This window comes from Typopeltis vanoorti, chromosome 11 (genome assembly GCF_054136105.1).
Source record: "Typopeltis vanoorti isolate ZY-2024b chromosome 11, IOZ_Tvanoo_1.0, whole genome shotgun sequence".
In the NCBI taxonomy this organism is placed as follows: domain Eukaryota; kingdom Metazoa; phylum Arthropoda; class Arachnida; order Uropygi; family Thelyphonidae; genus Typopeltis; species Typopeltis vanoorti.
In genome coordinates this window covers 24797992-24824069 of record NC_143559.1, presented here as the reverse complement: position 1 = coordinate 24824069, position 26078 = coordinate 24797992, and the positions used below count along the sequence as shown (strand labels likewise).

The 26078-nt window shown below is 35.9% G+C and overlaps 1 protein-coding gene across 2 annotated transcripts in view; it reads left to right on the top strand.

Annotated features, from left to right (window-relative positions):
• Ttc7 (tetratricopeptide repeat domain 7) overlaps positions 1-26078 on the top strand; it is a 371341-nt gene that overhangs the window by 166578 nt on the left and 178685 nt on the right. For both annotated transcript variants that reach the window (XM_090400945.1, XM_090400946.1), the window contains exon 9: positions 21345-21428. In XM_090400945.1, the coding sequence (XP_090257071.1) occupies positions 21345-21428 (84 nt within the window). The remainder of the gene's footprint in view (positions 1-21344; positions 21429-26078) is intronic.

The window sequence follows — 26078 nt, the reverse complement described above, 5'->3', positions numbered from 1 at the left end:
GGAGATGGCTGGAGTGTTATGCGATAAGAGGGTGCCGATCAATCTGAAAGGCAAAATCTATAGGACAGTAGTGAGGTCAGCTATGACGTATGCTATAGAAACTGTGGCCCTGAGGAAAAATAACAGCAGGATGGAAGTAGCAGAGATGAGAATGCTTAGGTGGATGTGCGGTGTGACCAGAAAGGATCGTCTGAGAAATGACTATGTAAGGGGAACATTGAAAGTTACGAACTTAGGAGCGAAGATACAGGAGGCAAAGTTGAGATGGTTTGGTCATGTGATGAGGAGGGAGGATGAATATGTGGGAAGAAGGGTCATGTAGATGGATTTGCAAGGAAGGAGGAAGCGTGGGCAGCCAAAGAAGAGATGGAGGGAGCTGCTAGGCGAGGATGAAGAACTTGGATGTGGTGACAGCCCAAGACAGGAGGATGTGGAGGAGACTCATCATCAACAGTGACCCCATTTAAGTGGGAGAAGCTGCAGAAGAAGAAGAAGAAGATTATTTATAAATGTATTGCTAATAATTTTTAATTCTTGTTTGTTGATTAAAGCAAATGGTTATAGCTCTGTTTTTGAGGGGTTAATGACTAAGTTTTTGTGAAGGGTGGTGATTAGCATGTACAGAGACAGACTGGGTCTAAAAATATTGGTTGTCAGGAGACAAAGGTGGGGGCACCCACAACTATAAGGCTATCATTTAATTTTTATAAGAAATGAATAAAATTTAAAAAAATACATAAGTGGAAAAAAAAGTTACAATTAAAATTTTTGTGAAATTAATAAATGTATATTTTTTAGTAATTACAGTGTACATATATTGTATATATTACTGGAAGTATACAGTAGATACTAAATGTAAATACAGATTGTTTTAATTGAATTTCTAAATTTTTTTTTTAAATTTTAAATAAATGGTGGATATTTTTAAATAGTTTGCTTGTACTGAACATTTTGCACATTAATAGGTAATTCAAAAGCATATTTCATGCTCTCCACTATATTAAGAGCAATCCTTTCAATTCACTAGATGATTGTGCGATTCTGTCAATAATTGCTTCTGCATCCAATTCATCTAACAGTTTCTTTTCAATGGATAGCAACATGTATGATTCCAAGTTATCATCAGACAGTGAATTTCTTAGCCTTGTCTTTATGATCTTTAGCTTTCAAAATGAACTCTCACATTGGACTTGAGTAACTGATAGTGTGCAGATGACTTCATAAAGTTCATAGTGGTTATCGTATGTCTTGTCATGAAGTCTGTTGGATGCCAGAATTTTTAGTACACACAATGGACAAGTGCTATAAATTTTACACTTGTTGCAACTGGAATCCATATTCTCACCATCATTAAGCAATAGCTTTAATACATCAAAGTTCGGAGCAAAAGAAAACAATTCCAGTATTACTCGATCTTTGCTGATTTGTGGAGACAGCTTGATAACACCTTCCAATGCTTCATCTTCAAGGCCTTTCTCTGCAATAGCAACTTTTTGTGTTGTATACAGCGTGAATCCAGTGACTGGACAATACAGTCCATTATTAGGTTAAACACATTTACTCAAAAATCAGCTAGAGAATTTGTCTGTAAATAACTTGATAATGGGAGCTGTAGTTTCAAATATATACAAGTAAGTAAGTAAATGCATTCAATATTATTTCAAACTTTAAAAGACCTTGAAGTAAAACATTTGCTTCTTGTTTTGTTTTTGCATCAAACTTGTCTGAATCGCATATCATTGATAAGCATGTCAATAGATTTACAAAAGTACTTACGATGGCATCATCAAAACATCCAGACATAGTTGTTGATGCTTTGGATTTTCCTGACCATCTTGTCTCACCAGTTAGCTTTAATCGTTTCATTTTTTTTTGTCCTAAATGTCTTTTTATTATTATTATTATTTGACATCTCCAGGGAGTCCAAAGACTCATTGAGAGAGGGCAACTGCTGTACAACTCTGTCTCCACCACTCAATCCACTAACTACGACAATGCCATCTACTGCCGACCACCACCACTAGCATTTCCACAGACAATCACAAACATCCATGCCCACGGAAGGATTCGAACCACAGCCTTTTGGCTGGAGAGCAGATACGCTAACCATTTGGCCAGCCAGGCTGGCGACAACTTCCAATGACTTCTATCCATACAGCCATTCTTGTGTATGATGTTTTCACAAAAGTTGCTATTCCGGAACAAATTGAAAAAGGAAACTGCAGGCATGCAACATTTTGTTGCTTCAGTTATCACCAAATTCAAGACATACGCATAGCACCATATATGAACATGTGGATCAACCACATCAGTTATTTTAATTTGTAAATCATTATACTGGTTATGGTAGCTTGCAGCTCCATCTGTACTATCAGATAAACATTTTTTGGAATCAATTTTAAGATGCTGTAATGTTTCAGTCAATAGATCAAAAAGTCCCTGTTCTGTACCATCATTACTTGGCACACCTGAAAGTAGTTGCTCACAGTAACACCTTTAAGCACATACCAAATAATAATGCTAAACTGATTGGATGAATTATCTTGTGTTGAATCAACTTGAATAGAATAATATTTTGCTTGAGCAAAATATTATTCTGTTCAAGAGAATAATTTTTTTTATAATTCTATTCTCGAGAAACTTCACGACTAATTCTTTCTATTATCATATTCTCTGTATTTTGGATTAACATGTTAATCCAAATTGCTTTACTGAGGTATGTAACAAGTCCACCATGGCCTTTACTTTGAGCCTTTCCTTGTTGTTCTAATCGTTTGATTCATTGTGTAGACTTGTTTTGTACTGCAGAAATGTAAGCTGCCATAATGGGGTGATATTTTGCCATCAACTGCACTGTAGCTAAAAAAATTGCCATGATTCAGAATCTCATTATCCAGAGTGTAGGCCGATTCATTTTGTGACCTCGAAAAGGAATTGTTTGCTTGCCTAACATGTTTATGATGTTTATAATCCTTATGACAGTACTCCTCTGCTTCAACACTCTTCTTTCTTTTTAATTAGTGAAGGTGTAAAAAAATTATCTAAGGTGTCATCATTAACCACACAGTGATAAATTGTTGAACATTTCTGGCATGTGTTGTTGTCGATTTGTGTAAAGCCAAGCTCTGGCTAATACTCCTGTAGTCACTAAAGGCATGTACAAAGGATGATGGATTACACGTGTTGGGAGACTCAAAGGCCAAGCAGTATCAACAATATAAGCACCTATTTTCTTTGTTATATGTTAGCCATTTTCTTGGGACTGAGTCATTCATAATTTTCCTCTCATACAAATGAGTATCAAATTCCAGTAGTTGATCTTTCATTTTTTTGTCTGGGTTCATTTATAGGATGTTCTTCAGAAACCAAGTAATTTATGCCTGAAAGTATATCTGATTCCCTGTAACTAGTTGAAGCTATGTGTTCAGATGTTGCAACTATAGGTAGTAAAGATACTGGAACAATGAAGCCAGAAGAAGTACTGGGCCTGGGTTGGTGAGTAAAGGATGCTATTGTATTTGTCTCTGCATTCAAAGTAGCTCTTTCCTGTTCTTCTAACTCACAAGTCATTGCATCATCACCATAAGTATTGTTTCTTGTTTCTTGATTATTTGTTGCGGAACTGTACATTGATGTTGATTAGTGGTTGTGGTATTATTGCTCTTTGCATTTCAGTGATCCAGATTTATGCTTTTTCTTTTCCATGCTGGTAGGGGTAATATTCCTGAAATGAAAACTTAATTAAAAATAATACATTGGGAAAAATGAACATCTACAATTATAATTACACCCCAAGAACACATCAGTGGAAATATGCTTTATAGATGCATCTATTATTAACAACAATTTTAACTGTAGAGTAAATAAAATGTATCATTATTTATTGAATTTGCATTATGCATATATATATTATTATTTGAGACTGCAACTTAAATATATTTACTATCTAGTATTTTTATACTTTCATACAGCGAAAGAAAATACATTATATTTAAATTAAAGGGCATAGGGCCACATTATATAAAAATATTAATTAAATACATACCTTTTATAAAACACATAAAATATAGCAAGCATGAGGTGAAGAGCTGATGAAGCACACTCAAACTGAGGTCGACACAATGAAAAATATTTGCTGTCTTTGCAATGTATACAATAGTTCGATACAAAGTTGACTCCGGCTGCATGTCACTATCCCAAGCCGGGATTCTCAGCTAAGCTTCATTGTGCAGTCATAATACTAAAGATCTGAGCTTATATAACGTATGCGTTGGCCTCACATAACCCGAATCTGAATTATTTTTTCAGAGTTATTTATTATATTCTTAAATATGAAGTATCCTCAAAAAATGATTTTATTAAAACAGTAATACAGCGTACATTTTAGTTGCATACAGTAATAATATTGGAACTTCTGTTATATTTTCAAGCTACTAAAAGGTCATTAAAATTTCTAACATATTGTCTAATGTTCAACAGGCTAGCTGACCCTGGCCAGTCCTCCACTGAGCATGTATATATTGGCTGGTGTGTGTAGGATTGCGGTAAACAGTAAAGGATAGACTGCCTGAGAGAAGATGTGTGACCCGTGTATCCAGGCAAGGAAGCGAGTTCTGATTTTCAATTTCAGTAGTAAATTGTATGTGCTCATGTTTTTTATTCAGGTGGCTAAAGAATGTGTTTAACGTTTGGCAGCCGTGTGGCCAGATAATGAAAACATCGTCAATGTATCTAAGCCAAACTGTAGGTTTTAAAGTAAAGGAATCTAGAGCACATACAATTTATTCTTTATGTAGTGTGTTCTTTACATTGGTTCTTTATGTAGTGTGTTCTTTATATAGGAGGGGGGGGGGAATGACCTACCAACTCCTTGAGTGTAGATGCTAATTAGGGCTGTCTGTTCCCTCAAATATCAGCTAAAGCAGAACATTATGTTTGTGCACCTTGGGAACACCATAATTCTGTGAGAATGGGCGTAATGGGGTATTAGTTTTTTAATAGTAGCTGATGGACAAGAAGTGACAGATTTAAGTAATTTCACAGATTAGCATACCATGTAGATTGTTGTGCAGCTTGTTTCTTTGTATATATATGTGTATACACCAGATGACCTTAATGTGAAGGTCGAAATGTTGAGTGTTTATTTTGGTTTATATTAAACTAAAGTTTTACTCTAACGCAGTAGTTGTTTCCATAATTTTCATAATGCTTTCTGATCACCATGCAAGCATGAAGGAAAGGACTGTCATATCTAATATTTCATTCTTCTAAGGCACTTCTTAGTGCCTGAATCAATCCACCTAGTTTTCCTCTGGGTCTTTTTCCTGCCATCTTAGCATCAAACACCTGTTTTACTAACCTTACCTCTTCCATGCTATTTAAGTGACCATGCCACCTTAAATTAGCTCTGCTTACGCATTCATGAATGCTAACAATGTCTGGTTCCCTCCTAATTTCTTCCACCACTTATGCCATCAGTTCAGGCCCCTATTTTTTTTTTAAGAACTTTCATATTTCCGGTCTCTAATCTTTGATAAAGAGTTTAATTTCTAATCCAGCTTTTAAATCCATAACTTAAAACTGGTTTGAACACTGTATTGTATACTGCTAGTTTAGTGTTTTGGCCAATTTCTTTCTTATTCCATATAAAATTATTCAACTTGCTCCCCATTATACCTTTGTTTTGCTTATTCTATTACTTATTTATAGAAGAACAAAAAGCATAAGTAATACTATTTGTTTGTTTAGAAGGCCAGATATTTTGGTCTGAAACTTACAGACCATCTTCAGTGGCAGTGACAGTTGACTAGAATGCAAACAATGGATTGATTTGAAACAGAAAGAGTTGCTTAATGTTATACTTATAATAGTGTAATATTATAACTGAGGAAACATAGGTTATTAACTGTAAAAAAAAAATTAAAAAAAAAAGAAAAGATAATAATGGTGTGTTATTCTAATAACACTTTCCAATATTTTCAATAAAGATAGTTGTTCCGATTCAACTTCAAGCAGTGAAGGAAAGCTTCAGCACTCCTTAAACAAATGTTCATATTTGTACCAACAACAATGTAGTAGGTATATTTCAGACCAAAGAACATTGTGGTCTGTGTCTATTCTGTGTTGAGCTAAGCCAGATTTATCAGATTTGCTGTGGCAAATATATGATTGATGTTTTTACATTCTCTTTTCTTTTGAGCATATTTTGGTCTGAAACTTAGACCATCTTCAGTGACAGTTGATTACAAGGCAGAATTCACACAATGGATTGAAAAAACGAATTTATAATTTCAAAATTATTTTTATTTTTCAACATAATCTCCCTTAAGACTAATACATTTATTCTAGTGATGCTCCAGCGCCATTATCCCATCCCTGTAGTGGTTTTCAGTAAGATCTGCAAAATACCCCTCTACAGCTGCAATCACCTCCTGATTCAAAGAAAAACGCTGCCCAGCAAGGAAGAGTTTTAGTTTTGGGAAGAGATAGAAGTAAGAGGGAGCCAAATTTGGGGAATAGGGTGGATGTTCCAACAATTCATAGTGCAGATCCCTTAATTTTCCCATTGCCAAAACACCTTTTTGGGCAGGTGCATTGATCTGATGAAAGCTGATTTTTTTTTTATTCTGCAAACTGGATCTTTTCTCACGAATTTTTTCATCTAGTCTGATTAAAAGATCGGAATAATATTCCCTGGTTATTGTTTTACCCCTTTCAAGATAATTAATAAACAAAATGCCTTTAGCATCCCAAAACATTGATGCCATGACCTTTCCTCCTGATGTAACCGACTTTGTCTTCTTTGGCACTGAACAACCAGCTTCTGTCTGCTGTTTTGACTGCTGTTTGGATTCTGGTGTGTAATGGTGAATCCAAGTCTCACCCATAGTAATAAATTGATACACAAAATCAGTTTTATTCTTGTTAAAACACTCCAAGCACTGTTCAGAGATTTTCAACAGACATTTTGATCTGCTGTGAGCATGTGTCTGTTGAAAATTGCAAATGAAAAAGCTTTGCACCCATCTTGTGCAAAGCTTTTTCATTTGCAATTCTTCATGCAAAATATATCCTACACGTTTTTGAAATGCCTATAGTCTCAGAAATTTCGTCACTTTGACTCACCGGTCATCCAATACCATATCGTGCACTTGATCAATGATTTCTGGTGTTGTTTCACTTTTTGGGCGTTCTTCATGTGGATCATCTTCAAGGCTGGTATGGTCGTGTTTAAACTCGGCAGCCCATTTCTTAATTATTGAAAATGAAGGAGAAGAGTGCCCATAAACTTTTATGAACTTCGAATGAATTTCTTTTGGTGCTAAACCTTCTTTTACAAAGAATTTTATAACCACACGATACTCAATTTTATCCATTTCAAGGGATACAGACAGCTGTATAAAACAAATTAGTTGATAGAATGACTTGAAATTTCAAATGGATGCTTATGACAGATGTACCAACTTAGAAAAAAAAAAATCTTGCTGATAGTGTTACCATCTATGGTCGAAGCCAAGAATTTTTCAGACCAACTTCATATTTTGGGAGAATATATGGTGTTCTACTTGAATACTAGATATTCTCCCAGAATATATGAACACTTGTTTAAAGAGAGTACTGAACTTGTATCAGAACGACTGTCTATCTTTATTGAAAATACGGGAAAGTCTTATTAGAATAACACATCATTAATTTTTATTTATTTTTTTTTTACAGTTATGATTAACTTATTTTTTTCTCAGTTATAACATTATGCTGTTGGAAGTATAACATCATGCAGCTCTTTCTGTTTCAAATCAATCCATTGTTTGCATTCTACCTTGTAATCAAATGTCACTGCCATCAGAGATGGTCTGTAAGTTTCAGATCGAAGTATCTGATCATCTAAACAAATAAATAGTATTACCTATGCCTTGTATTTTTATGTAATTAGTACCACAAGTATGACACAAGTTTCTCTAAAAGAATGAATTTACATATTTTGTTGTCTATTTCCAGTTTTAACTTACCATTTTCACTAAAAACTGTGCCCAAGTAGCTGAAATTTTTGCTCATTCTCTAGATTCTCCATTCAGGATGTAGTTGAAGTTTTCTACATGTTCTTGCCTATTTTCATAATTCATTGGTCTTTTTATTGCTGATTTTCATGCTACATTTATTACATTGGTTATTCAGTTTAGTTCGGAAATACTGGAGATTTCCACCAGATTGTGTTTAGGGGTACATCATCTGCATAAAGCAAAGAGCTAAGTACACTTGCTGACTTACAACTTAAATATAGACTATGTATTGCTCTCTATATGGAGTAAATGTTCCATTTACTCCATATAATGATCTCATCTCATCATCTCATCTTCCTTATACCCTCTTTTACCTTGCGGTGTCGAGGGTCCATTGATCATCGGACCTCACTCCGTTTATAGGATAAAGTGGTCAGCCTTATGCCCCGGTGTATCCTATGGCCTGTAGTGTTAAGTTCTCAAGGCCAGTTTGCCTGCTTTGTGGGATGAAAAACCCCAGAATAAACTGGGGAAAAAACCCTGCTGTCCATGTCCAAGACTGGCTAACTTGGCTATGGCTGAGGAAGATCCTTCAGCTCCTCACGTCACCGACGGGAATCGAACCTAGGACACTCCTTCCCCAGGCATATGGTTGCGAAGCGCATAGCCACTAGGCTAACTGCGTGGACTCCATATAATGATAGTGTTTTGAAAAGCTGGGGAACCTTGTCTTATGTCTTTTCCACATCTACAAAACTTAAGTATAGATCCTTGTCATATTCCCATAATTTCTCAACTATTTGTCATAAAGTGAAAAAACCTTTATTTGGCGTGAATCCGGCTATTTTCTTTCTCTCTTTTTTCTTCCACAATTTTTCTCTACCTTTTTTTCAAGGTTGAAAAAAAGGTTGAGAAAAGGTTTTTTAGGCATAAATCTTACCTGGCACACTTAGTAGAGAAATTCCTCTGATTCTCACATTCAGCTTTATTAACTTTTTTACAGATAGGAACTATTTAAACTCTACTCCAGTCATCTGGAATTTGATTTAATGACCAGACCCCCCGAATTATGCAGTGTAGCCAAAACTGCAACACTTTTATAATTCCATACTTAAGCATTTCTGTACGAATATCATCTACTTCAGCTGCATTTCCACATTTCAAGTTTTTAATAGCTTTCTCTACCTCAAGTATTGATATACACCCCTGTTTGCATTTCTGTTGAAAATTTTCTACTATGATTTTGTCACTGCTTGTTTCATTTAATGGTCTTTCAAAGTAATTACTCCAGACATTTAGGATATCCTTATCTTTTCATGTTACCTTTATCATCTTTGATTCCTTTTACAGTACTCTTTCCTCCATTTCTAAGCTTTTTCATTAGCCGCCAGAATATTTTTCCATCTTCCTGATACATATCTATATTCTTACCGAAGTCTTCCCATAACTTTTGTTTAGCTACTTTCACACATATCTATTAACTCTCTTACATTTTTGTCTTTACTTGTTCAGAGCATCTGTCGACTTATTTGCTGGGAATTTTTGATATGCTTTCTTCTTTTCCAGGACTGTTTGTTTACATCTTGTATCCACCATGTCATTTTTATTTTTCTATCCTTGCAGACTCACCACATGGCTCCCTAGTTGTATCAATCACTAATTAAAGCAAACAACACCAGAGAAATGACTTTTTTTAAAAAAAATAATAATTGATAAAGATAAAAGCACCACTCAACATCACACTATAATCCCTTTCTTCTTTTGAAAAATAACAATTTCATTTGTTGCCAGTTTCATATATTTTGCTAAAGCTAATACGTTTTTATATCAGAATGAGATATTTGACACTAGTTTTTTTTATATAAGATGCTCAGTGTGTGTGTTTATCTTTTTCATTCAGTGACACATTTGAGGCATGTTATTCTCACCAGAAATGGAGAGTAATATCCTTTGAATAATGTTCTTCAGTCAAAGAATTAGTGGATATTTAGTTTTACTGCACAATACCCTTCATATAGTCCTGTAGCTACTATAACCCGCTCACTGGGCATGGAGACCTAAGCATTAATTATCATTCATATGTTTGCATCTAAAAGTTGAACTGATATCGAGCGTGACAATCCTGAACGCCAGTAATGAAATTGTGATTCACAGTGAATTGGTTGTGAAGAGAATCAGGCAAGAACCACTTAAATAATTTAGCATTGAAAAAAAAAAAAATTTTTATTTAAAAGAGAAATTCCTTGTGTGAGAATTGTATGACCCAAATTTTGTAACCGATTAATCCACTATGTCTTTAGCTTCAAGCTCGGGAATGGAGGATGGTGAATTCTTCCACTCCGTTAACCCCCAACAAGTTTCCCCCCATTTTTCTGGCGAAGAAACAGATGATGTTCTTTCATTCCTTTCTTACGTAGAAAAACTTAGAAGCATTGCAAATTGGACAGATTTCCAGTTGGTAATTTTATTGCGAAGTAAACTTATTGGCAAGGCTAAGGAATATTTCTATTCCTCCCCTATTCTTAAAGAAACTCTAGAATATGAGGTGTTTAAGGACGTGCTAATTTCAGACTTTTCTCCCATGAAAAGTCGACACCAAGTATTGAGGCAACTCCGTGAGCGTGTACAAGAGCACAGAGAATGTGTAACTTCCTATTTTAACAAACTATTAGGCGTGGCCCGATCAATGAGAATGGATTACCTTCCAGCAGTTCTGATTGGGACTACATGAAAATTTAAGGGAAGTGATCCATAAGAAAAAAGCTGTAAATTTAGAAGCATGTTTTGAGCTGGCAAAAAGGAGAGAGAGGCTTCTTGAAGAAATGAACCAGATTTCCTCCATGAGGCAAGCGTTAGTTCAAGACTATAATATGCAAATCCACTCATTGTCAGCCCTTAGATGTCTGTCAAGTAACATTCACTTAAACAAGATAGCATCCAAAACATTCACTGTTGCCTCTCAGGAATCAACATTGAAAGAAGACAAGTTAAGGTACACAGTTGAACCTAATAAAGAGGGAAACGAAGAACACATGATAAGTCCCCACAAAGTACAAAGCCCCTCATTCCCAAGTTCAACTAATACTTTTATCTCTTCTGATGACAACCAGAATTCCTTTAGTTTTGAATTCCAAAAATTACAAAACATCGCAGTAACTGAAGAGAAGAGTCAAGTACCCTTGTCACTCATTCAAGGTATAGTCGAGAAAGTTCCGTGTGAAATTTTACTGGACACCGGCGCTCAAATATCAGTTATCCCATCTTCTCTAGTGAGTAAGTTCGTCGATTGAATCAGAGATCGTACCTCATTAGTTCAGAAACCTATCAAAATTATGGGAATTGCAAATATTGAGCTGATCGCTAGAACGAAGGTAAACTGTTAACTTCCACATCCCTTGTTTCTCCATATCCTTTTCACATGAACTTGTCATACTCCCAGAGACCGCCAACACATGCGATCAAATCATCTTAGGTCTAGACTTCCTTGAGAAGAATGAGTTCGTGTGCTACTTTGCCTCGAGAACCATTTCATTAAACGGCATAAAATACCAAGCTAAAAATTTAATCGGAATTAAGAACATAGGGCACGATACGTTGGAAATATAGTTAAACCCGAGGAAAACCTCGAAAAGAAAAGGAAGAACTTGTTAAGCGAAGCCACCAGCTCGGTAGAATCTCCAATTGAAAAGAAAAAAATTGAATAATTCATTCAGTCTACCTTCATAAATTACCCTCAAGTCTTTACAGAGGACATCAGCTCACTGACCTGTGCCAAAAATGTTGAACGCTCCATTCAAATTACTGCTGACTCACTTATTTACGTAAGGCAATACAAGCCCTTCTAAAGTATTTGAACCATCTTCAAGCCTTATTGAATGAATATGAAAGGGCAGGAGTCATAGAAAAGTCGAACTCCAGGTGGAATAGCCCTTTCATATTAGTAGAAAAACCTGATGGAAGTCTGAGATTTGTGTTGGACTTGCGTGAGATCAATAAGGTCACAAAGCCCATTGACTTTCCCCTCTGCAATAGAGGAATTACTGACCATCCTAGAGGGAGCAAGGTTCTTTTCAGAATTAGACCTGAACTCTGGCTACTTTCAAATTCCCCTTACGAAGGAAGATAGACAATATTTCGCCTTCACCACTTTTTGGCAAAAATATCAGCACTGTTGCCTTCCACAGGGAGCTAGAAACTCTGCCATGAGCTTTCAGTGTCTAACTAACACTGTTCTCTCTGACTTGTTGGGAAGGGGAGTCATGTCTTTTCAAGACAACCTGTTGATCCACACCCAGGACCTAAAGTCTCATCTGGAAATATTAGATGGTGTGTTAAAAAGATTAAACAAATCAGGGCTGTCTCTGAAATACTCTAAATATAAGCTATTCATGAGAGAAGTCGAGTATTTGGGCCATGTAATAAGCAAAAAAAGGGCATAATTCCCAAGAGAATGTCTTGGCCATCATAAAAGCAAGAACCCCTAATTCTGTGAGGCACGTTCAAGGGTATTTGGGAATGGCGAATTTCTACAGAAAGTTCATTCTTGAGTGCTCTCGAATTATGCAACCTCTCATTAAATTGACAAAAAAAGAGAAAAAATTTCATTGGGGGAAGGAACAACAACTAGCCCACGACTCCCTAAATCGCTCTCTAATCAAGGCTCCAGTTCTAGCCCACCCTAGACTCGGGAAGCCCTTCTATCTTGCTGCTGATGCTTCTAATAACACCATTGCATCTGTGGTGGAGCAAGAGGAGGAAGGACACCTTAAGCTGATAGCATTTCTGAGTCGAAAGCTTTCCATCTCAGAAAAGAATTATTCAGCGATAGAAAAAGAGACCTTAGTCATTGTACATGCCCTGAGAAAGTTCCGGTACATGCTGTTGGGGCAGAAAGTATTCCTAAGGTCTGACCATAAACCACTGACATTCTTGTCCTCCATGAAGGACAAGAACCAAAGGATAATCTGGTGGGCCTTAGAATTACAAGAATTCCATATCGAGATTTGCTATATCCCCAAAAAAACACAACGTTGTCGCGGATTATCTTTCCAGATCTTTAGATACTTTATCCCAATTTTGGGATAAAGTATCCATTAGAGAAGCCCAGAAACAAGATCCAGTGTGGGGAGGATTATATATGCAGATCCAAAGGAGAGATGGAATCTTAAAGGAACACCCCTTTCTACACTCTCTATTCCTGGACGGTGATGGCCTTCTGTTGGCAAAACAAGACTTCACTGGACAGAGGAAAAATAAATTAGTTGTTCCCAATGATCCCCTGGGTGTTACATGCATTTCATGATGCGGATCTAACTGGCCACCAAGGTTTTTTCAGAACCTGGAACAGAATAAGGGAAAGATATATATGGAAGAGAATGCGACAAGACGTTGAGACTTATGTGTCATCATGTCTACTGTGCCAGAGAAAATCTAGTACAGGTAGTAAGGCCCCCCCTTCAACCCTTTCCCATTCCAAATCGTCCATTTCAAGCTGTAGCTATGGACATCATCGGGCCCCTTCCCACCACCTCAAAGGGAAATCAATATATACTTGTAATAATCGACACCCTGTCTAGGTTCCCGGAGGCCACTGCAATGAGAAACCAGACTGCCCAGACAGTGGCGAGCAAGTTCTTTGAGCTGATCATCTTGAGATATGCCCCCCCCCCCCAGACCCTCCTTACTGACAAGGGATCAAATTTTACTGCTGAGGTTATGCTTCAGTTATGCAAACTACTGAAAATTTGGAAACTGTACACCACTCCTTATCATCCTCAAGGGAATGGGATGTGTGAGAGGATGAACAGAACCCTAAAGCAAACCCTGTCTAAACTTGCAAATGATCAACTGAATGATTGGGATAACTTCCTCTCTCACACCCTATCTGCTTGTTGAACAGCACTACACTCTGCTATAAAAGAAACTCCTACAGTAGTCCTATATGGATTTGATCCACCTTTCCCTCATGACTTTAAGGACTTGAGAGTAGACTCTGGCTTCCTTGACATTGATGAATATTTAAACAATCTCATCCAGGAAAATAGAGTTGCATTCGATCTGCTCTCAGAAAGCCAGAACCTACGCAAATAAAATAAGAAGATACAAGGATCTTAAACCCGGAAACCTAGTACTTCTAGAACAGCAGCCCAACAACAAGAAAGGGGGAAAGTTTGGCAAATGTGCTGCCGGTCCCTGGTCTCTATGAGATAGTAGATAAGACCTTCCCAGTCAATTATAGAATTAAGGAATTATCAGGACAGAAAAGGACTACAATTGTCCACTCAAACCGACTGAAAATAGTTAAGAGCAGACCTGATCATCTGGTTTGCTTGGGTGATTCCAAGCAAATTTTCCAGATTTTCTCCATTGAGAAAATCTGGGTGAAGAAAAGAAAGCCTCACTATAGGACCAAGGACAAATATCACTGATTTCATTAAGAAAGTGTACTTTGCATACTTTGACATAAAAATTGCAGATCAGGACAAGTCATGGGCTCCAAATAAAGTGTGTAAGCCATGTGTAGAAAATTTATGACAGTGGAGCAAGGGAAAATGCCAAAAATTAGCTTTTGGCATTCCAATGATTTGGCGTGAACCGAAAAATCACATAGATGATTGCTATTTTTGTTTAGTTCAGACTTCTGGTTATAATAAGAAGAATAAGAAAAAAATTGTGTATCCAAATCTCGACTCAGCAATTTGGCCAGTTGCTCATTCCAGTGAAATAGCCGTGCCAATTTATTAAGGACTTCCTTTACTTGAGAACGAGCATGATCGGGATATGCCAAATGTTCTTGAGGAGCAAGACCCGGATGTTGATTTAGACAATGAAAATTTAATTTCTAGTTCTGGACTGCAACGTTTTACTCAAGCGGAATTGAATGACTTAGTAAGAGATTTGGGCCTATCAAATTTGGGCATATCATCGGAATTGTTAGCTTCAAGATTAAATGAAAAAAACTTACTGGAGTAAGATACGAAGATCACTTTTTATCGTAGCAGGGAAAGTAATCTTGTACAATATTTTAAACACGATTGTGGATTTGTGTACTGTAACAATGAGTCAGGTTTACTATAACAATGAGTCAGGTTTACTAACTGAAATGAGTGTTGTACAATATCATCCAAATGCGTGGCGTTTATTTATCGACAGTTCAAGCAGAAGTCTCAAGTGTGTCTAACTACACAATGGGAATGTATATGGCTCAATTCCTATTGGCTATTCAGTCCACTTAAAGGAAACATATGAGTACATTAAAAAGGTTCTGAAGTTATTAAAATATACAGATCATAACTGGATCATCTGTGTGGATCTTAAAATGGTGAACTTTTTACTTGGCTTTCAAAGAGGATATACAAAGTTTCCATGTTTTCTATGCTTCTGGGATAGTCGAGCTAGAAACCAACACTGGAGTCAGAAACATTTGTCTCTTAGAATATCCTTAAATGTTGGAGAACAGAATGTTATAAATCAACCTTTAATCGACAGAGAAAAAATCATTTTTCCACCTCTACACATCAAACTAGGTCTTATGAAGCAGTATGTTAAAGCTTTAGATTTACAAGGTGACTGTTTCCAATACATATGTGAAAAATTTCCACGACTTAGTTATGAAAAAATTAAAGCCGGTGTATTTGATGGACCTCAAATTAGAATAACTTTAATGAGAGACCCAAATTTCATCAACTCTATGAACGAAATTGAGAAAGAGGCCTGGACTTCATTTACGATGGTTGCGAATAATTTTCTTGGAAATAAAAAAGCGTGCAATTACAAAGATCTAGTAGAAACAATGCTTGAAAATTTCCAGCGTTTAGGTTGCAGCATGAGCATAAAGCTTCATTTCCTATACAGTCATCTTGATAGATTTCCCGAGAATTTAGGTGCTGTAAGCGATGAACAAGGCGAAAGATTTCATCAAGACTTAAAAACTATGGAAGATCGGTACCAAGGAAGACGGGATTCTCACATGATGGCTGACTACTGTTGGAGTATTCAAAGGGATTGCCAAAACAGAACACACAGCAGAAATTGCTACAAACAAAAATTTATTCCCTGAAACTCATGTGTAAGTAAAATTGTTATTTTTTTAATAAATATTCTTGTAATTTTTAATGAATATTGTTAAGTAGTTATGTATCTAATTATCGGCCTCTCTCACATTTGAAGCGCCAGTACGTGCCGTTGTAGGTTCTTACACATTTATTCGTTTACTAACAAGCGAGAACGGTGAGCGCTCCGATTCTGATCTGCGCACCGCTTTGAATAATAGGCTATATCTGCGGGAATTTTTCGAATTTCTTGATAAAAAGTTAGGAACAGATTTTTAAAAGTACATACTTTCAGAAAATAATATTAAAAATTCGATTTTTTTGATCCTCTAAATAGTACTGCCTCCTTAAAACTATCAAAAACTTACAAATTAGCAAAAAAGAAAATGCCAGAGGAAAAACCTGACGTGATAGAGAAAAATGGGTTTGATATTTGAAATCAGCGCACTCAAATTAGTAAAAAACGAGTCTCATATAAAAGTCAGCAAAAATTGTGTTGGACTGTGTTATTATTCTGAAGAGAACCCCCCCCCCCCGACTATCATTTCAGACAGTACATTACTCTGGTGTCTGAAACCCATACGAATCTAAATTATGAGGAAGGAAAAGAGGCTAGCACTATAGAAAACACAAAAAAAATGCTTTGTCCAGACAAGATACAATCTAAGCCCCCCCCCCAAGGGGGGGATGAAAACCCCCCTGCTGAGTTTTAACGCTGACGAGCAGCTTAAAGACAAAAATTTTTGAAAGGAAGAAACAAGCCTTTGTTAAATCGTGAAGGAACGAGTTCATGAAATGAATGCTTATCATTCCCGATTTAACAAGTTTGCCATTTCCCAAAGACTAAGTGATAATCAGAAATGGTGCTGTTTAAGTAAATAATGTATTATATTCTAATTCTGTAAATTTCACCTACAGCTTATATGTTAAAAATGTGTACTATTTGATATTTTCCTTGTACCTTGAAATAATGCCTATGGATCTAGATACTTTTATTGGAACTTACTATTATCGGTAATGCTGCCGCTGGCTATGATTGTGTATTGAATTCTGCAAGTCATGCTTGTGGTGTGGAACTTATCCACCAGTCGCATTGATAGCGCTACTCATCGCGCACAAGTTCTGTCTCGACCGCCAAAGTCCTATTTGGCGCTTGTGGCTTGTGATACGAAAGCTGATTTGATAAATGAGTACATCCAATGAGTGGAGATAGCAGGAGATATAAAAATTAATTACCTGACCTGGGAGCTCTCTCTTGTTCCTGATTTTTGTCCTAGATGTGTTATCCCAGATGAACCGCTGATATTCGTATCTCGGAGCTCTTGGCACAATTCACCTTTTTCTGTGACTTAGAGTTGGTACTACGGAAGCTGTACAACAGAGAAAAACTACGTCCGAGGAGCGTTCTGAGATTTCTAAAGGCATACAGCAAAGTAATCCAGAAGTCTACTGTAATGAAAGTCTATGCTGATATCGAGGAAGGCCCCGTGCAAGGAAATCTGTGATTGCTATGCTGGCTAGAAAGCAGTAACAGACAAGGAGCTGAAGAGACTATTTAGGGACATTCGATTTGATTCCGAGGAATCACAATAGAAGTTGATGTTATCCAGAACCTAGATGTGTTGTAAGTCGCCTGAATGCGGTAAGAGAAATTTGATTCAATTTTGTCTCTGCCTTAACTACGGATTGAATAATGTTAAATGAATAGACGCTTAGTTAATGGAAAGCCAAGGCATTACTTTGTTCCGAGTAAACGTATCTAGAACCAGAAGTCATTACCTGGGATTGTATTATCTGGATTAATAAGTTAGTCTATGAGAGGAATGTTCTTATAATCTAATAAGACTGTATGTCCCTTGAGAAAGTGTTAGAATAGATATCTGAGTGAATTGGCCTTTTTAATGAGTTGTTTAACATAGAATATTTGTACTAAAATATGTGTGATTGACTAAGAAAGTGCCTTGAAGTGCATTGTGCCCATGTAGGTACATTAGTGTGTCATGTTATTCCACTGGGATATATGAATGAAATATTAATCAGTTGATATTGAACTACTATGTGTTAAGTATAAGACTTGTTTATGAATGCACTTTTATTGATTAACTTAGAGATATCATAAGGATTAATGTGTACTTAGTAGAGGACTTTCGTTTGTTTTGCTCTATGTATTGGGGAATTTGAATTGTGTTTTAATTTTATTAGTATTTTCTTGGGAGTAATATCTAATTGAATTAAATTGATGTTTCTTAATTGGATAAATAGAACCCTAAAGTTACTTTGAGTGAATTGCCTTATTACTAGAATTTGATATATCTTGTAGTGTGTATTCTAAAGTAAAATAAATGTCCTTTGTTTTATGCATAATCACGTGCTTGCCTGAATTCAATTCACCGTACCATTCATAAAATTATTCAGATTTTAGCAGGAACCCAAAGTGATAGGAAAGATTGAGTAACCTCAGCCACTTCTGTATAAAGGAAAGTAATTGAGATATTTAAGGAATCCTTAGTTTCAAGAAACTAAAGTGTTATTGTACTTATTGATTTTTCCATGAGGTTATTTTTCATAGCATCTAGACATAGAGTGGCGCAGGATAATATAAATTTTCTCTATGTTAATAAGGGAACAAATTAATTAATGAGAATCTGTAGACTAATACAAATTAATAACATGTTTTTTTCTACTAACTTCTGCTAAGTGCAATACCAGTGGGATAAATATAGACTGCTGCTTATTTTAAGACTAGGTACAAGGATTGAAATATAAGAGTGATTGAAAATCAATAAGATTCCCCAACTATCAGATATTGTTTATGTATATAAATATTGGAGTTACCACCATATAATCAAGTAAAGCAAAAAGGGGATAGTCACAACACTAGTGTTTTGTTCTTGTGTGTTTGGGGGGGGGGGGGAACAAGTAATATTTTATCTATTTTGTAGGAGCTGTAGCCATTGTCCAAGATAGATATTTTCTGTGGAAAGGACTGCATCATTTGAACTAATAGCTCTGACTCTATGAGTAGTTAGTTTTAAAACATATTGTTATACTGGATGATGACGTGATTGCTTATGTAGATATATTTCTGTGTTGTATTTCAATAAATGGAAAAAGTGAACTATCTGAAAGACTAATGTGTGAAGAAAAGGCAAACACTTATTAGATTCTTTTTCTATTGTGAAGTTAATTTTGAGGTATTGGCTGTTAAGATTACAAAGAATCCAAAGTGTCTTGTCCATGGAGTCAAAGGGCACTGTAAAAATAATCATATTAAAAATTCTGAATATTTTTACGTATTAATTATGCTTGTTAGTTTTTGTTTTCATACACGCAGTGTCTGCACTTGTGATGTGCTCGTTATGAAAATGTTATATTAGAAGTAACATGTAAAGAAGTAAAAAAAAATTGATATACTTACTGAACTGAATATTTGTGTTACTTATAAGAAAGTTTGTTGTGGTTTAAAAATGTTGAATTTTGTGTTTTGTGAAAGACTTTCTCTTAGCGCTAATGGATACAGCGAGTCAGCCATTTTATTGCAGTGCGTAGTTTCTGACTTTTGTGTAGTGTGCATGCTCCCGGAGAGAACTTGATGTGTGATTGACAGCTGACAAGGAAAGCATTGCGTATCCAAGTTACAGTTGTAAACAAGAGTGCGTTCGGAAAGTTTTTAGAACACTGGCCGAGATATATTCAAGTTGGAAGGAACTTGATTTTTTTTGTGCGGCAGTCAAAAGGAAATTTCATAATGTATTCCGAAAAGGGAATAGTGAAAATAATAGGTTTCAAGCAGGAATAAGTAAAGAATAAAAAGGAAATCTTTAAACTATAAGTTTTTATAAACTGGCCGGTAAATATTTAAGTTGGAAGGAACTTGATTTTTTTGTGTGTGGCAGTCAGAAGAAATTTTATAGTGTATTCCGAAAAAGGAATAGTGGAAACAATAGGTTTCAAGGAGGAATAAGTAATGAATAAAAGGGAATCTTGAAACTGTAAGTTTTTAAGGTGGAATAAGTTAAGACTGTCAATTTAGTATTGTGAATGAAAGGAGAACTTGTTGCTTACAATCTAAAGTGAATGTTTTTCTTAGAGAAAATAATGATAAGGAAGTTTTATAAGTATTAAGAATGCCTGAAAGTGAAAGTTTAGAAAATATATTGAATTAAGAAGATTTTTAGGTATTAAAGGTGCCTGATCTGATGAGTATTACTACTAAAAGGAAAACAGGATATAGTCAAGAAGACTTTATGTATGTTACATTGATTGATGAAAAGGATCCTGAAAATGAAGTACAGAACCTTGTAACTTCTGGAAAAGAGCCTTAACAGAAAGAGAAAAAGACTATGAACATTTTTTTTGTGATTGTGAAAGAAAAAGTGTTTAGTCTTAAGAGTAAGTTTATATTTTTAAATAAGGCCTTGGATCCATATAATCTGTAGTTATAGTTATGTATTATTGCTAGAAGTGTATATATATTGTTTTAGTTTTATTAAATGTGTTTATTTTGTACTTGGTTTTGAGTCAATGATTAGTTGGATTCTGAAAGAGTGAGTTAAAGTCATTGCACCAATTGGAGTGAACTCTTTGTGCAAATATAATAACATATAGGGACACTCGGAGTCAAAATAAAAATAATTGTTAGTAAAAGAATTTTATATAATAAATCACCTCATAAGTATATATAGAGAATAATAATATACATAAAGAGGGAAGTATATAAAAATACATGATAAATAACATTAATTTTGAGGTATTGGCTGTTAAGATTACAAAGAATCCAAAGTGTCTTGTCCATGGAGTCAAAGGGCACTGTCTTTTCCATTCATAGAAATTTTATAACACTAAATAACATTAAATTATAAAAATTCTTTTATAATTTAGTGTTGTTTTGGTTGTTGTGATACCATTAAAATAAATTATGAATAATGCCTTAATGTCTAAGCCTATCAACAAGACCTTTTGTTTCAGTTTTTTTCCGTTGTTTTAGAAGTACTGTAAACAAATTTTTGTATCTGAAAACAGGATTCTGTTTTTCAAAGCTGTTCATTAAAAGGATATGTCTTGATTTTTCAGGAACCATATTTGAAGAAAGGAAGTGGTAATAGAACTAGAAAATTTAAAATGATCCCATGATTTTATTCTTTCATAATATACATTTGTAATTATTTTAGAAATTATATATTTGATTATACATTGAAAAATTGTTAGTGTTCATTATCAGTTGATTTGAGAGCAGACTTAAAGTTAAAGCATAAAGTTATAGTTTTATAACTATAACTTTGTTTCTTTTCAGTCTTTTGAACGAGCGATGAAGTTTGCATTTGAAGAATATCATGTGTGGTTTCAGTTTGCTCTGTCACTTATTGCTTCAGGAAAGGTAATGAAAAATTATACTTTGGCATAAATGGTGTTCTTTAAGCAGCCCTACAATATGTTAAAACAGTATGCTCAAACTTGAGGACTTCTTTTCATGTGAAGCACAATTATAAATTCAAGTGAAACAGAAATGTCTCCATCTCCAACAGCTAGCTAGCAGTTGAATAATTCCAAAGTCACTTTTTCAATTGATTTTTTATTTTTATCCAACAGTCAACAAATCATTTTGTTTATGATAAATAGCTTATTCATACATATGCTCTGCTATGCTGGTGTGTCTTCCTTTATATGTTAACTGTATGACTGCTGATGTTGAATTACTTTAAGTACATTTGGCTCTGATAATCTCAGTTTAGACCTTGTTTCTATTTGTTTTAGCTATATTATTCCTGTTTGGAATAATATAGTGAAGTTGTGTCATTCACATTTATAAAGTGATTTGTTGATGTTTATTTTTGTTATGTGTAGCTAAGCTGAATGTTCTGTGGTCAATAGTCTAAGACATGTATATGACTGATGTGCAGTATATTACTTGAGGACAGAATTTTGTAAGCACTAGTTTTTATGTGTGTTGATCATTTTGTTTCACTGTCAATTTGTTGATTAGGATTGAGTTCAACCTTTCAAACAAGTAGTTTTTAATTTTTTTTGTCATTTTGAAAATATTGCTATGAAAGGTTGGTGTATCTCAGTTGTTGACTTCCATCTTTCTTGTTTAGTAGTTGGTATATTGCTTTAGTGCTTTTATATATATATATATTTAAAACAAGCCATAAACTCAAAAGGCTTTTACATACACTTGTACCTTTACAACCTTTTGCAGTAAAAGAAAAAAAAATAACAGTGGTGTTTATCATCTAAACTATTAATAACAGGTATTTTAACCATTAATGACAAAAGTCACTTGTCAAAGAAGTCACCTGACAAAAGTCTTATTAAAGAAGGTCTTCTACATTGTTAAACAAAACAATGCAAAAAGGCTTTATACCACTGAACAAACAGTCAAACTTTTTACAATAGGAAAAAACATCTACCATACTCGTGAGGCAACAGTAGTGGCGGTGTAAAAAGTGCTCCGGATTCAGATAAGTTATTCTTGAAATAATTAATTGTATATGAGTGATTGTTTGAGTAAGAGCTGCTATATAGTTGTGCACTACTAGTATTATTAGTGTGTGGGATATTTTACTTAAACTTGATTACAAATTCGTTGTTATCTTTATGCTGCAATAAAAGGTTATAATTTCTATTACAATAATGGATATGGTTATGGCTATCCTGGTTGGGTATATGTACCAGGAAATTATGGAGCTGGTGCTGTATATCGGCAACAGCAACAAGCATTAATGCAGCAGCAGGCCACTGGAGAAGTACAGCAAACAGTTGCCACAGCACTATGTTCACAGACAGTTAGTTATGATCCTACAACTTGATCAGACTTCTAAAGAAGCCGGTGCTGGTGCAGGAACACAGTTGAGCTACCAGTTACCGCATGCTACCACTGAAGGATCGCAGTTAACTGCTCAACCAGCAGCAGCAACTACTTATCAGCCTGTAGTATCTCCTGAAGCAGCACAGAGGTAGCACAAGGAATACCCTCCCAGCCATCTAGTTCTCCTTCTACAACAACTTCTGAAGCATAGCAGAGTAGCCCTGAGACTTCACAAGGAATACCCACTTAACCATCATCCAGTTTTCAGTCTACAGGAACCTTAGCTGGGATACTGAAGAAAAGGATCTTATGGAATATTTTTCAAATTATGGAAAATTGCTAGTGTTAACATGAAAGTTAATCAAATTACAGAAACCAAGAGGATTTGCTTTTATTAAATTTGTAGATTGCCAAGTGAAAGAAACAGTGTTAAAAAGTGTTCCACATAATGTGAAAGGTAAGAGGGTAGATGTTAAACATGTTAAAGTCAGAAGTGTTGCGAGAAAGATTTTTGTTGGGGTGTACACCTTGATTTGGAAGAAAGTGATATTAAGGCCTACTTTGAAACATTTGGAAGGATACAAAATGTTGAACTTGGTTTTGACAGAGAGCGCAATATATAAACGAAGATGGTTTTGTTTTGTTACATTTGAATCCAAAGAAGAGGCAGAAGAAGCTTGCAAACAGCCAAAACAGAGAATTGGGAAAACAGAATGTGATGTTAAAAAAGTAACTGCTAAATCTATATTGTTTGAACAGGCTGAAGTTCCATGTGATCCTATGGAATAGGATCATTAGAGTAGTAACCGGCAGAGGAAAGATGGTGGCTGCTTTGTCAATGCATAACTTTAACTTAGACCTCAGTCATTTCACGAAGTGCGAGGTGTGCTACATGTATTCTTTTGATTACATAGATGGTTTGTGGACATTTAGGGCTGTTGCAAGGAGAGTATGTGCGAAGTGTGAGCTAAACAAGGATTTGATGAGGTGCTAATATGAATTTGATGACAGAAAGTGTTAGTAGCAAGAATGTTGTGGGAAGAATGAGTGCTCGTTCAAAAGAGAAGCATAGTGTGAAAGAAAGGTAAAAAAAATTGTTAAGAAAGCATTGAAAAAGAAAACTAGTGGTTTGAAAACCGTAATGGACAGTAAAGAGAACGAAAGTGATGCAAATGTGGCAGAAGGAAACAAAATTGAGAGAAAGAAAGAAACCGGAAGGAAACAAAAAGATTGAAAGTTGGAAAAATTGAAAGAATGAATGAAAATGAAAGTTGGACGCATGGACCGAAAGTACAGAAACTCAAAACGATGAACGAGAGTGAAAGTGTGAAGCGGGAGTCAAAAGTTCGAAAATGAGAAAGATTGAATGATAGAGAGAATGTGATGCGAGATTCGAAAGTTGAATTGGGTTGGATGAGGCAAGAGATGAAATGGATATGGAGTGAAATTAAGAAAATTCGGGCGAAAATGAAAACAAATAGAGTAGGTACGAAAGAGTTAACGAAAGACGAGTGAGTGGCGTTGTATGGCGACTCCATTATTAAAGGTGTGCTGGATGAGAGGATGCACAAGGTATGTTTTCCAGGCAGTAAAATGAGAAGAGTGATTGAGGCATTGGATATGAAGGGGGGGGGGGGGGGAGCGAGTGAAGGAGTTGATGGTTGAGATGACAGAGGACAAAGAGCACATCAGAATGGATATCAGAAGGCTGCTTAGATGGATAAAAGAGAATAGTGTGACAGGAGAGGTAGTAAGCATGTTGCCTAGGTCCTGGCTGTGGTGAGATGAGGCAGAGAGCAAGGATTATGAATGGTATGTTGGCTGAAATGTGCGAGGTTACAATTTGTTAATGTGTGGAATGAGTTTGAAGGATGAAGTGAACTGTTTGGGAGTGATAAATTGCATTTGAGTGGTTATGGTGTGAATCATTTGGAGAGACTGTTGCTGGAAGGTAGAGAAGTGAGTATAGAGAATCAATCAGATCAAGGGGGAAGTGATGTAGAAGAGCAGGGCCAGCTCTACTGACAGTGCAAGACATGCATTTGCACGGGGCAGCAAAGTTGGCATAAACTATATGAAAAATAAGGGAGAAGGGGCGGCAAAATATGCTACTGCATGGGGCAGCAAAATTCCTAGAGGCGGCCCTGTTGAAGACGTGGTTATAAATGAGGAAGTAAGTGGCACAAGTATGGAAAATGAGAGAATGGGTGTGCAAGATGAACAGGGAAACGGAGAGACTCAGAGTGGACAGGGGTACACAGCGTGAGAAAGGTGGATGCTCCAAGAGGATGTGAGAGCATGTGTAGACAGAAAAGGAATGGGATGATCTGGGATCAAGAGGAAACAGTTGGAATTGAAGAGGGTTCTAAAATGAATAAGCAAAAAGGGAAATGGTCCCAGTCGAGCATGGAGAGAGAGAGAGAGAGAGAGATCACATCGAATGAGTGTTATCAGTGTAACTAGCTGTAGATCCAGGAATGAGCTGTTGTGTTAATATACAGATACTAGAAGTGTAAGAAAAAACAAGGCAGATGAAATGGTTACACTAATTGAATCTTTTCACCCAAAAATTGTTGGAATAAGTGAGATGGTTAGATGAGGACGACATCCTAACAGGAATAGCGATGGAAGGATATGATGTGTTTCGTGAGGATAGAAGGGGTAGAAAGGGAGGGGGAGTGCTATTGATGATAGAGAAAGCGTTATGTCCATACAAAGTAGAGATGCAAGAGGGAAATAGTACAGTGGTTTTGAGGCAGTATGGTGTGAGATAGAGGTGAATGGAAATGGCCCCAGTCGAGCATGGAGAGATCACATCGAGTGAGTGGTATCAGTGGAACTAGCTGTAGATCCAGGAATGAGCTGTTGTGTTTATATACAGATGCTAGAAGTGTAAGAAACAAGGCAGATAAAATGGTTGCACTAATTGAGGCTGTTCACCCAAAAATTGTTGGAATAAGTGAGACATGGTTAGATGAGGACAACATCCTGACAGGAATAGAGATGGAAGGATATGATGTGTTTCGTGAGGATAGAACGGGTAAAAAGGGAGGGGGAGTGCTATTGATGATAGAGAAAGAGTTATGTCCATACAAAGTAGAGATGCAAGAGGGAAATAGTGCCAATGGTTTTGAGGCAGTATGGTGTGAGATAGAGGTAAATGGAATCAAATACTTGGTTGGATGGTGTTATAGACCAGGTAATGTGGATGGTAGTGAC